Source organism: Halyomorpha halys, unplaced genomic scaffold (genome assembly GCF_000696795.3).
Source record: "Halyomorpha halys isolate HHAL.00 unplaced genomic scaffold, Hhal_1.1 Scaffold1749.1, whole genome shotgun sequence".
Lineage (NCBI taxonomy): Eukaryota > Metazoa > Arthropoda > Insecta > Hemiptera > Pentatomidae > Halyomorpha > Halyomorpha halys.
The window spans coordinates 97,646-111,525 of NW_027113763.1; the positions used below are offsets into that span (position 1 = coordinate 97,646).

General features: G+C 35.7%; 2 protein-coding genes across 2 annotated transcripts; both read right to left on the bottom strand.

Moving 5' to 3' along the window:
* Positions 1–3,831: 3,831 nt before the first annotated feature.
* On the bottom strand, positions 3,832–4,227 carry LOC136796703 (uncharacterized). The gene has a single exon (XM_067051108.1). The coding sequence runs from the start codon at positions 4,225–4,227 to the stop codon at positions 3,832–3,834; it is 396 nt and encodes a 131-aa protein (XP_066907209.1).
* An 8,078-nt stretch (positions 4,228–12,305) lies between these two features.
* On the bottom strand, positions 12,306–12,830 carry LOC106690503 (general transcription factor II-I repeat domain-containing protein 2A-like). Its single transcript, XM_014435940.1, has one exon. It carries the CDS (start codon positions 12,828–12,830, stop codon positions 12,306–12,308), a length of 525 nt encoding a protein of 174 aa, XP_014291426.1.
* Between the last annotated feature and the right edge of the window lie 1,050 nt (positions 12,831–13,880).

A 13,880-nucleotide genomic window follows, 5' to 3' on the forward strand; every position in this document is an offset into this window, starting at 1 on the left:
AAAACATTTAACCATTGAAGATGGAACATAAAAATTTGTTTTAATTTTTGTTGATTCGTGTCCCTCACACAGTTAAGCAAAATGAACTTTTTAATAGACAAATTACCCAAAAAGTAAACAAAATAGGACAAATAATCATTGATTCTCATTGAGAACTAATATTAACCAACATCTTCAAATTATTGACCAATTTATATAGAAATGCACTGAAACAATTGAGTTTTGATTCTGTAGACTTTTTATTCTACAGAGTTCTTCAGAATTCAAATGTATTTGATAAATTAATTTACTATATTTGACCCTCATTGATAAAGTCAATTTTTAAAAAACCTTCAATTTACAGTAATTAGCATTTCCTATTTTAATAATTTTATAATTTTAAGTATTCATCTTATTCATGGAATATTTCAATATACTTAATCATTATTTAATTAATTGATACTGGTCTGGTCATATTGTTTTACTTCAAATTATCATATCAAAGTTCGTATTTCCTTATCATTGTATAAGGAGTGAATGATATTTATTTTCTAATTAATACTAATACTTAGTATATAGTAATTAAAATACATTAGGGAGGTACGTATGGAAGGGAATATTTTTTTTTTCCACAATTTTGGAAAATTTTCTAGGAATAATTATTTAATACATTCAATATTCTCTGAATAGCCCATTATGGAACATTTTATATGATATAAATTAAAAATTATAAAAAATGAATAAATTAATGTAATAAATAACACGATTGAATATGGCTTTATGTCTGTAACTTGGGATAAAAAATAAATAAATAAATAAATACAATTCAATGCTATAATAATATTGTTTGAAGACTTACGTTATCATCACGGTTATCAGATTCCATTACTACGGAGTTATCTAGAGAACCGACATTTCTCAATTTACCCACGTAAATTACAGCAAAATTATTAATTTTTCTTGTTTTATTACAACAGGCTAAAATCGAGAATCGAATCCGGTCGGACTTGACCTGCCATATACGAAAGACAATAGATCGCCACAAACACGTGAGGATGAGAGAGGCAAGAGAGCGAAGAAGCGACTCTGTGCACGTCGCTAGGGGCACTGCCCGCTTTCGCATGCGTCTCCCCTCGAGTGGGAGTGGCGCTCCAAGCCAGTTTTTGCTAGGACTTACGAAGTCCAAACTTGGACAATAGAGGTATTCAAGCAACGATGTTAAATGCGAAAGTGTGTTAAAGTCGAGGGAGGGTTCATTTTAGTGATGAATATAACCGATATCATATTCTAGTAACGAAGAAGGTTTGTAAGAAGTTTTCACTTCCTAATTATTTTAATACGTTTCTTTGATATGATAATAGAAAGTCAGAAAAGGAATAGGCGAAATTTGTGGAATGTGATATACGAAAGTGGAAAAAAATCTCCTCTCGTCCATTATTCTGTCAAAAGATCATAAAACGCCCAAGCAAATCATATTTTAAAGTTTTAATGCAAGTTTCAAGAGGTAAATTCCTGCTCCTAATTAGAAAATAGTTAAAAAAGGAAAATCCTGTCTATAAAGTTCCAATCAATTTAGTTTTAGGTGTGGCTCTGAAAACCCTGATAGAATCTTTCCTTATCATTCTGGTCACGCTTGATTTTGGAGGAATTGGAATATTATGATTTCTTTAGAAATCAACAGCTCATATATTTTTGTAAGAGCATTATAAACTTATGTTCTCAATTTGAGGAACAACACTGGAAACCCATGGGAAACAAAATGAGAAATCTGAAAACAGTTTACACACAGGCTGTCCATTTTTATTTTAAAATACATTCAAAGGATTAGATAAAGGAACAAGAAAGTAGTCTGTTATTCATAATTGAATAATCTTATTTATTTATTACATCGAATAGCTTAAAATCAGTGAAGAATTTGATGCTCTGCAAACTATTTTTGAAATCCAAATCAACTTAAAACCATTATAACACAACTTTTTAATCATGATTCTACTGGAGCTGTCAGAGCTTCTGAAATTGCTAAGAAGTTTGCTGAACCTTTGTGTGTGTACTCATATATTTATGTTTATATGATTACATCTAAAATGATAAGTACTTAAATATTATAATATTATTTTTTTAATATTAATTAATTTTCCAGAAATTGGTGGAAAATCCATGTTGTGACAAAGAAAGAGATACTTTCGCCCTACTTTGAATTGAAATTAATTCTTACCCGTTTGAGAACAGATTGCATTATTTATTGTGGCAATACTTCCTTGTTCTAATCAACTGAATCCAATTCCAAATGTTTCGAGAAAAGTACATCTAATAATATTTCTCTTTGAAGAATTATAACATTTTTATTTTTCAAAAGAATGACAGGAATACAGAAATAAATCAGTTTACTAAAATATAAATTCTGCATTTATTCAATGCTAAATTGTAATATAATGAATATTTAAAATAGTAAGAATGATATCATGACTTCATCAGCTTGTCAACCGAAAAGCTCATATATAGGTTAAGTGAAATTAAAAAAATAATTATTTAATAACTATGATGGCAAGAAAGCGTTATCAAGTGGCATAGCTGCACATGTGCCCGCCAGTTAAAATACATGTTTAAACAAACTTTTTACTTAAGTGATTTTTGTCATTCTCAATTACCGTTTACGGCTTTCTATGTTAATTTGTTTTTCTCTTTCAAAATCTTTGAATTTCTATTAATACCTGTCAACACAGGGACAGTTGGCAGCTGGTTAATGGATACCACATGTGGAAGGAACTTTTCGGGCAAATTGATTAAAACAGGTATCGCCTGCTGGCTTTGTCGGTAGGCAGGTCAATTATAGTTTATGTACAACACTTGTAGCCCTTGTAATAGATTCTTCTTGGACGTGGCTAATGAGAAATAAGATTCGGTAATGCCTCTACGAAGGAGAGGGAAACTGGACAACAGAGCTCAGAAGTAAGAAGACTGAACTAGGGGAGCTAGAGAGCTCTTCAAAAAAATGGAACTCCGCGGCTAAGACGATCCCATGGCTACGACAACACCCACGGCGAGGACCACCACGACATGCATCATCCAAATCAGCAGCTATTTACATATAATAGGTAATCATTTATAATGCAACAATATTTTATGGCAAACCAATTATCTGAATCGGGGGGTGCGATCAGCAAAGAACAACATAAATAAACATAACCATATTTATTTATTTTATGCCGACGTTTCGACCTGAGTTTCAGGTCTTCATCAGGGGTTGTGGCGTAGAAGGCAGGTTTGTAACTGCTGAGTTGAATAAGCCTGAAGAGCAGTAGAGGGCTGAGTTGAAGGATTTCGATGAGAAGGGGTCTGTAGAGTAGCAGATAGTGAGTTACAAACCTGCCTTCTACGCCACAACCCCTGATGAAGACCTGAAACTCAGGTCGAAACGTCAGCATAAAATAAATAAATATGGTTTTGTTTATTTATGTTGTTCTTTGCTGACCGCACCCCCCCGACAAACTTCTCCAAGCATTAATCTACGGTCAACTATCTACACCTAATTATCTAAATCATTGGATCATTTTATAATGTCGTTTTATTGCACCCAAATGTAAATAAATACTTTGTTCCTTGATGTAGTTTATATACTATTATATTACACAATAAATATTTTATGGTTTTATACATATATATATATGTGTGTTTTTTTTTTACGAGGGTCGGTGGAAATCTTCAAATGACACGGATAGGCCTGTACCTATCCGTTTGTGGGATTTTACCCACTAAAACCACCGCCCTACACCTGTTTCTCACCCTTCACGGGCCCGCCGTTAGGCATTACATCATGGGGTAAGTGGCTGAGTGCCGCCTCATTGTTTTAGGCTATCTCCTGGTTCGCCTATCTTTCTCCTCATTTCTTAACTTCTGCATCACCTGTGCAGCAAATCGTTGGCCTGCTATCCAATAATCATGGTTAAGCAGCATAATACTGACAATATTATCTGCTGTCGGGTCTGAGCCGCAAACGCGTCTGAAGTCTCTTCTTTCTTCATGAAAGCGGTGGCAGAAGAAGAAAACGTGTTCTGCACTCACTTCCATTCCTGGGCACAATGGACATTCTCCAGTCTCATCGAGCTTAAACCTATACTGGTAGGCTCGGAAGCAACCATGCCCTGTGATAAACTGGGTGATATAATAGTCTACCTCCCCGTGGTTCCTATTCACCCAGGCCTCGATGTTGGGCACCAGCCTGTGCGTCCACCTTCCACTGAATGTCATATTTCAGCGACGTTGCCATTTTCTTAGAGTCTCCTTTCTTAATACGTCTCTTGGAATATAGTCAACACTATTATAACAGCGGCTCCTCTCATCTGCGATCAGCTCAAATGGTGTCGTCCTGGCCACCACGCAAGCCGCTTCGTATGAGATTGTACGAAACGCGCTGATCACTCTTAGCGCACACCTACGATACACCGACACCATCGGTCTTCTGTAGGCCTCAGTACCCAACGCATCCTTCCATATCGCAGCTGCGTAGAGCAGAATGGATGGGACCACATATGATATCAACAACCTACGGCTGTTCCTGGGTCCACCTATTTTGGGCATTAAACGTGACAGTGCGGTGGTTACTCTAGCCGCTTTATCACTCACCCGCTGAATATGCTCTCTGAACGGGAGTCTATCATCGATCTTTAACCCAAGGTAAGTCAAAGAAGGCTTGGACTGTATCTCTTGCCTACCCGCTCTCTAGGTTATAGTTCCCTCACTTTCCTGCTACTGACGAGAAGGGCCTCTGTCTTACTGTCTGCTAGTTCCAGCCCTACAGATTCTAGCCAATCTCGAACCGAAGCGACACAATGGTAGGCCTTTAGAATGTGCTCTTCTTTATACTTTTCTTCGACTACCACCGCGATATCATCAGCAAAGCCCACTATTTCGGAACCCTCTGGTAGACTAAGCCTAAGGACTCCGTCGTACATGGCACCAACTCTGGGGTACACAACCAGTCACCTTAAACCTGATCGAGCCGTCCGCTGTCGAACATATCAAGGTCCTGAAGTAGTCATGAATGATATTCCTGAGGTATTCAGGGACTTACCAGTAGGGTATCCAGGATGCAGCTCCATCTTGCTGTGTCAAAGGCATTCCTTACATCCATCGTGACAATATCACAATAGCATTTTGCGCCTCTTCTTCATCTCTTCTCTGCTATAGCCTTACTGGCCTTTTCCAGCACGAACGTGATAGCATCTATTGTGGATCTCGCTTTTCGGAAGCCAAATTGATTCCTGGAGAGGCCTGCCACTTCTTCTGTGAACTCTTGTAGCCTATTTGCAATGACCTTCTCCAAAGCCTTCCCACCTGTATCCAGCAGGCAAATCGGTCGATAGGCTGAAGGTTCTGATGACCTTCCTTTGCTCTTTGGGATCAGAACCAGGCGTTGCCTTTTCCATGGTGAGGGAAAGGACCCCTCACGCAATCAGGAACTAAAGACATCCAGAAAGAGATCTGATATGGTTTCCATTGCCTCCTTTAGTGCTACATTCGGAATATCGTCTATGCCAGGGGCCTTTCCCATCTGAAGGCTTCGGCAGATGTCACTGAGCTCTTCTGTCGTTACCGCTGGCACATCAAATGGGGCAATGACTATGTCTGCCTTAATTCCTCTTGTTCAGGAAACAGAGTAGTAATGATCCTCTGCACTGTCACCGGGCACATGAGCGAGTTTATAGCGCTGGTTTTCAGTTTCTTCATCACTGTGCGGTAGGGTCTTCCCTACGGGTCCTTATCCACTTCATCACAAAGCTCCAGCATCTCTTACTCAATTTGATAGCTCTGATCCTTGTATTTCTCCTGGAATTGATGAAACAGCGGGCTGCCTCTCGCTCGCTGGTATCTCCTCCTCACTGCATGGCATCGTGTACGGTGGTCAGCGATAAGATCGTTCCACCAATAAACCGGAAGTCTACCGTTACCTATATTGGAACGAATCATAGCCGCGTCGCACGCATTGTTCACTGTCGAACCTTGTCCTCCGCAGTGCCAGACAAATTACATTGGGCCTCCATCATGATTTGGAACGATTCCCTGTCAAACGTCCTGGTTTTCCAGCGAACCGCACACCTCTCACGCCTAATGGCCCTTGGTTCGCGGTTCCATATTGTGGTCAGGATAGCCTGGTGATCACTATGTGTGTACACTTCGCTGACTTGCCAACTAGTAGTTGGCAGGAGGATGTCACTAACGAACATGAGGTGAATTACCGAACTCCTTCCTCTTCTCATGAACGTAGGGTCCGACCCAGTATTTGCCAAAACAAGGTCCTCTCTCTGCGCGAAGGCTTCAAGCAGGATTTCTCCGCGAGGGTTGGTCGACTGACTACCCCACTCCGTCACCCAAGCATTAAAATCTCCGGCAATAACTACAGGTCTTCGCCCTCTGGCATCTTGGACTATACGATCTATGAGTCCTTGGAATTCCTGAGTTGTGGTGTTTGGTGGGGCATAGCAGCTACACAAGTATAGATGTCGTATCTTAGCCCAGACAAATCCACGTGTGTGTGTGTATATATGTATTTATGGTAACAAGATTTTATATAAACAAAGATATATAATGGGTAAACAGGTAAATACAAAAGCTTTAGGGAAGGAATTCAATAATTGTAATATTTTGTAGGACACAAGTAATCATAATTAATAAATATATATATTTCAATAATTTCCTTCAGCAATAATTATTTCGATAATTATCGTGCCATCCCAATCGACGACAGCATACATGGCAATCTTTATGAATCAGGTGACCTCAAAACAAATATTTCTGTCGGAAACCATATTCACAATTTTTCAAAATCACAATACTCTACCTAATTATATATTCCACACATAGGTAAGTGAAAGTAAAAAAAGCAAGAAGAATTAACAACCATAAACAATTCTATATTATAGCCAAATTTATTTACACATTTCAATCGTACATTTTGTTTCAATGATAAGTAGATAACTAATGATTATTTAACTAAGGATAAGATTCTACATGAAATTAAACTAAAGAAAATTTTCTGCGAAATCCGTATATGACATTTTAATTTTGGGTTATCGAATAGAATGTTTCCAAGAAAAATTATGAATTTCTTCTCAACAATTCTACATGTTTTTGAGATACTAAATCCGAATTTCAGCATTTGCTAAAGAATTTTAGAGGTGAAAGAGGATTAACAACGAAAATAGAGGACTAAAATGTTTTATGTTTGGGATAATAAAAACTAACAAATTTATTTTATCGAAAAAGTTACTGTCTTGCGAAAAAATTGCTTCGTATGGCTTTTTGTTTTTTTGCTAGTCTGTTCACAAACGGACCATTTTGCGAGACTTGGTTATTTTGACTCAGGGATCATAAAACGTATGTTTCCGTCTAAAACGAGAATTCAAAGTTTGCACGATCGTAATACTTTCTCTTACTAGGTATAGTAGGTAATATAGTATAATAGGTAATAGGTAAGTGAAACTGGTCTAATACTAGGAATATAAATAATTTCTTCTTTTTTTCTGTTATAAAAATTCATATTTTATGATATTTTAAGTATTTAAAAATTTTAAAGACAGTAAAAGGACCCGTAATACAATCCGGAAAGAGCGGGCGCTCTGGGCCATTCCGTTAGAATCGGAATTTCATCATAAAATACTTTAACATTTTGAATTTGACAATTGTATATTATTGCTAATAATAAGAATCGTTTATTTTGTTTCAAATAAAAAAAAAATCAATAAGGAACGACTATTTAATTCAACATGGCTAATTTAATCAAAATCGTCATTTTCTAGAAAATCGAAATAATGTGAAAAATCGACTCTATAAAATAGCACTTCTGGTCACTTGATTTTATCGAATAAGTTCTGTCAAGTTCCAGGTATATATCAGCCTTAAATATGTTTCAGTTTCGTTCGTCATTTCATTTTTGAGTTAGGATGTTCATAGGATAAGTAGGATATGGGTGAAGTCCATCTGCAATGTGAGTTCTCGATACTGTAGTTGGCGTAATATTTAATTCTGCTCCAGCTCCTCGCACACTGCCTGATGAATTATCATTAAAATATTGTAATATTTTCGCATTCCTTTCTTCTTTTTGTAAAGGGGTAAAAATACCATCAGCACGTGTTATTATAGCAAAGGTATCAATTTCACTAAGACGTTGAAACGTGGAGCTAAAGATAGACTTGTTTGGTAATCTTCTATTCGGAAATCGCCTGGCATATTTACGCATTACCATTGCAAAAACCGTCATATTCACCACTAGTTTCAATTGAAGCCATAATGATGAGTACCCTGGGCAAGCCTTTTACAAACTAATATATGTTATTGACAGTTCCTAATGCTCATTCCAAATAGTATTAATTCTTATGTTGGCAATAGTTTTTATACAGTTAGGGATAAAAGGCCATATAAGTATTCTATCTAATCCATCTCCTAAACAAAGCGTTTGCTGACATACCTTCAAAGTTTTATTGTTTTGAAGTCCTTAGTGAAATTTTCAATTTGGCCATTTAATCCTGAAACATCCTGTATATAGTTATAAGTCAAAATTGATGAGTCAGCCAACCATAGCAAGGGGGAATAAAAAATGGCGGCTGTTTCAAACGGTTAAAAAAATTACCATTTAGAGCTCCATATCCGTGAAACTACCGACACGAAAAATCCTAATCGGGCATCTTTTAAAGTATAATAAATTTGTTCAAATGTAAGCTCTGATAGAGTTGTTTACGTTGATAATTCACAAGATTTTTTTTTTTAAAAAGCGACATTATATAACGAAAAATCAGCTGTTAGTGAATTGTTTTGGGATAATAAAAAACCATCTATTCCTGAGAACTATATCTCGGGAATCAATGGACGTATAGATGTCTGTCATCACTTAAATTTATTTGCCAGTGTTTATTTCCAGTAGTTTGGACAAAACCTTTTGTTTATGAAAAACCATATCTCATGAACCATTTGACGCAGATGTACTCAAAATAGTACTAGTTGAATGCACGTTAGAGTAGTTTACGATTTTATCTTTTTAGAAATAGCATTTTTTATGAAATTAGCCAAAATAAATTCACAAAATGTTGATTTCTCGAAGTTTATTTGAATATGTATTCTGGTTATTCTACATGTAAAATTAAGAAAGGTCCATAGGGAAATGGAATTATTCTACAAACTTGATCAAGTCGTTTTGTCTCATACAGTTTATGCTTATAATCTGATTATTTTCCAGCCATAAAGTATTTCAAATATTAATGTAAATTAAGTAAGCATGATATGAATACTTTTAAGTAAAATCATATGAAAAAATGTACTTGTTGAAAAAAATATTTTTTTAATATTACAACTGGTTTTTTCACAAGTAAATATAAGAGTAGTGTAAGAATGGCACGTTAGTCGTCGTCAATATTAATTCCGACATTAAATTGTTGAAAAGGTTCAGATTCGATGTAATTTGAGGAAATGTGACATTTATTGTGACTGTCATAAATGACGTCTATTATAGACTCGGCCGGGCAGGAATTGAAACCTTCTCTGTAATTTATGCATAACTGGAGGAAAAGTTTTCTGTTCTTTTTAGAAAGCTTGGTGGGAGGAGAGCAATCAAGGAGGCTTTGGCATACATCACCTGAGTCCACGATCTTCTCATCCATTAGCGGCCTCAGCTGCCCCCTCAAGTGATGTACAAGCAGGGGCAAGTTTTCTGGAGGCTGGTTACAAGTATTCAGGACAACGTACAAACCAGTCATATTGACATTACAAGAAGCAAATCTGCAATAATTTTCCCTGAGCACATTGTTTTTACCCTTCTTACTGACGAATATGTCCCGGTGAAGAATAGGGTATGGGGACTGATGAATAGTTTCATATCTGTCAAAGAGCCTCATAATCAAAATGAATCTCATATCATCGCTTAAAGTGGGGAGTTGGACACGAAACTCCAAATCGTTTATATCACTGAGTAGGTTTTGAAGAAACGTTAAGTTCTCCCATTGCACACACTCCCTCAAATACTTCAAAATCACAACTTTTTTCATTTCTGTGGTAAGACTAGAATTGTGGACATCCGGAACTTGGAAAACTGGTTTTAGGTTATAGAAGCCGAAAAATGACGCAATATCGTAAGTCCTTTCATCTCCAATCACACTTGACAATGACAGTTGAAAGTTTATAGAAGGGCAGGACATCAACATATCTAGAGCTTCTATTTCGAAGTTCCAATATCCTTTTATATCTATCAGTCTATCTAACAGTTCTGAATCATATTTTCTCAAAAATTCATAATGAGTATTCAGCACCATCCTCATATTAAATGTCGTCAACTCTTCCCGCCGTACGTCCAGATTCATAGACGATTTGAGTAGATTATCGAATTCATTAATGACTGGTAAAAGGTGAGGGCAAAGGAAAATCCACGCTCTTATGTGCTCCGAATGGCTCCATACTGTACTAAAGAAAATATTAACTTCAGTGGTGAGGTACTTGAGCAAGACAATAGTCTTCAGGACTGCTAGTCTGTGGCTATCGTAGGAAGCCGGTGAGTTATCCAACTTCTTCCGTACAATGGAGGCTCCACGACTGATGCGATACCGGAGGTCGGTCATTCGCTTTCTCACTGCGAGGCAACATGCTCTTTCGAACGTCTCTGATAGGTCATGCACTTTTAGAGCTTCTTCGAGGCAGCCATATTGAAACACCTCCACCCATATATCGCATGGCAACCTGTCTAAGAGATCTGCATTCATTGCCACATATTATCCTCCGTTTTTAGTGTAATAATTTACATGTTTGGATCTAAAAACTTGTAATTTTTAACTATGTTCGTTTCTATGGTGTTTATTTGAGAACAAATGTTTTTAATAATTATTTTGTATTTTCGTTATCTTGATTCAATATTAAAACAGAAATGGAATTTTATTCAAATATATGGACACATAAATTCATTTTATCCTCACCAGAATAAATTTAAAATTATTTTCCAACTAAATTGCAAAACTATGTAATGATATTCACAACATTGAAGAGTTCAGAGTATGAACGAATGGCTAAAAATGAATAATTACGTTTCTTATCCACACTTGTAGCAATTCTCATGATAATTGAAGTAACACCGATTTAAGGATATTTTGTATTCAGACTTAATAATCCAACTAGCTAGATTTGTTATTAAAATCTTTTTATTTTATTGTACACATTTTTTTTTAGTACATTGTTATGTTTAATTAATTATTATGTCAATGTTAACCTTCCAATAGTTCAGTAAATTACAGATTACCTCTCGTTTCTATAGATTGCCGAAGGTGGAGTTTGTAGTGTAAAGAGGTAAAAAATCTTCGCGAGAAAAATGATTATTTAAAAGAAACGGAGCAATATCGATTCTTCTGTAACTATTGCCACATCTTGTGTAATAGTTATATTCCGAATTCATGCATCAGTCCGTCAAATTTTGTAGCTCATTATTTATTAGGTTGCCTAAAAGTTGTTTAATCGATTTTTTTTCACAGTGCTGGAGCAACACAACAGCATTAAGAGCAGGAGCGCCTATTTGGATCTGTATTGAGTGGGTATGGACTTACTTCTGTTTCGAAGTAAACAAATGAAATATATTTTGAACTGTTTATTCTGGTTAGGATAGACTGATGGCCATATATCTTTCGTAGATTGAGCACGTAAGAGCGTTAAACCTAATAAACAAGCAATGCTAGGCGATACCGCCTAGAACTACGTATAAGAGGTGATGATAGAGGAAAAGGGCCCATGAATAGCTAGTCATGGGTCATCAACACAATGGGTCATAAAGAGTGCTCCATAGTCCGGTTGTAGCGCTGCTCTACAGTTCCTTACATTCAAAAGGTTTTTGGCATTGCTGGTCACCCAGTCGTCACATATGAGTCTAGGCCAGTTATGGGCAACCTTTGACATGCTGTGGGCCCAACTTTAATTTGCAAATACATTCGCGAGCCGCGTTTAAAAGTAGTGTTCATAATTTTTAACGAAAGATATCATACATGAAATAAAACGACATTGTTATTATAATACAATTTATTAAAATAACAAAATGAAATGAAAAAAATAGGTACAACATTATAATTAAATCGTGAAATTTGGAATTATTACAAAGTACGAAAGTTAAATAGCGACACCGAAATCAAGGAGACACCGGAGCTTGAATTTGGGAAACTACCACTGATACAAAGAAGTAAAGAATTTTCCAAATTATCGTTAGTCAACCTTGTACAATTGTTTGATTTATTAACTTTCATCATTGAAAAGAACTGTTTGCATCTATAAGAACTGCCAAATGCACAAATCAATCTTCTTTCGATTCTTTAACCTGCGGAAAATGGTCTTCTTCGAAGTATTTTTTGTAGAAATCGCACAACTCCAAATTTAGATTTAAGGAGTGAGTTTTCTTGAATCTCGATCAACTCTATTTGCAAGTGTATTAGAGCATTTTGTAAATTACTTTTTGTTGGAGTAGGAAATAAATTGAAACAGTCTTCCATGTTTTTGAAATCGCTAAATCTGGTGGATAATTGCTCCGACAGTAACTTGAGTTCTTCAAAATATTGAGCATAAGCAATACTTTCATACGCAGCGAGCGTAGTGAAATAGTAACTGTTACCAGACAGCATCTGTGCCTCCCACAAGCGGATTTTGTTCTGAAACGCTTTCAAATGGCTGTACAAATCATTTACTAACTGTCCTTGTTTTTGAATTTTCAAATTTAAATCATTCAAATAGCCTGTGAGGTCGACCAGAAACCCTAAGTCACATATCCATTTTGGGTGTCTCAATTCAGATAGTGGTTTATCATTTATTTGCATAAAATCCTGTCTCATTTCTAAGTTCATATCGTAAAACCGTTTTAGCATTTTCCCACTGCTTAGCCATCTGACTTCACAATAATATGTTACGTCGTCATATTCGGCTGATATTTCATCCTAAAAACGCCTTGAACTGACGACGGTTAAGCTATCGGGATCGAATAAAATTTATGGTTTTTACTATCACATTCATAACATACTGGAGTTGAATGGGCTTAGAACACAAGTTCTCTTGGTGGATAATACAATAAAGGACTATCAAATCATCTATTTACACATTTAATTCAATTGCTTTTTCATTCAAAATTCCGATGAAACATAATTAAATTATGTTTTTACCCTATATCACATGAAAAACAAGCATTTAAAAAAAACATGAGGTACGCGCATCACACAAGTTTCACTTACCCCCTACTTTGAGCTGAAATTAATCCATGCTCGTTTCTGATATTTCTATATTATTACACTTTGGAAATACTTTTCCGTACTAATTTAACAAAATTACACATCGACTAACTCGAATTTCAACATTTTTCATAAAAGTATTTCAGGAAAGTGGGGTGACTGTTTTACAGCGTCGTTTTCAAGTTAGAAACGTTCTGGCGGGCTTGATAAAGGGAGCAGACAAGTGCTGGGAGGTTTCATGAGATTGCTTCAAGGTTGCCCAACACCAACAATCAGATTCGCATAATTTCTTTATAACAAGAAGAAATATTATTTGTTTTTAGTTTTTATTCATTGATATGAATATTATTCATTGATTTATTTTATTTTGTATATATTTATTTTTCATTTTATGTACCTAATATTTCCAGAGGGCATACATTTTCATTTCGTTCTTATTATTTCATTAGCCTTTTCTTTTTTTCTTCTTATTTTATCTCTTTTTTGTTTTGTTTTTTAAGAAGTTATCATGTTTAAAAATATTCTTTCTTTTTTAGTTATCTGTTGTACTTGTTTTCAAAAAACTTATATTGTACCCAGAAACGTGAATAATTTGAATTACTCAATGAGACACTGTAATCTCAGAGCATCATGGTTTATTGTAAAATTGTAAATAATTCAAGAACAATAAAA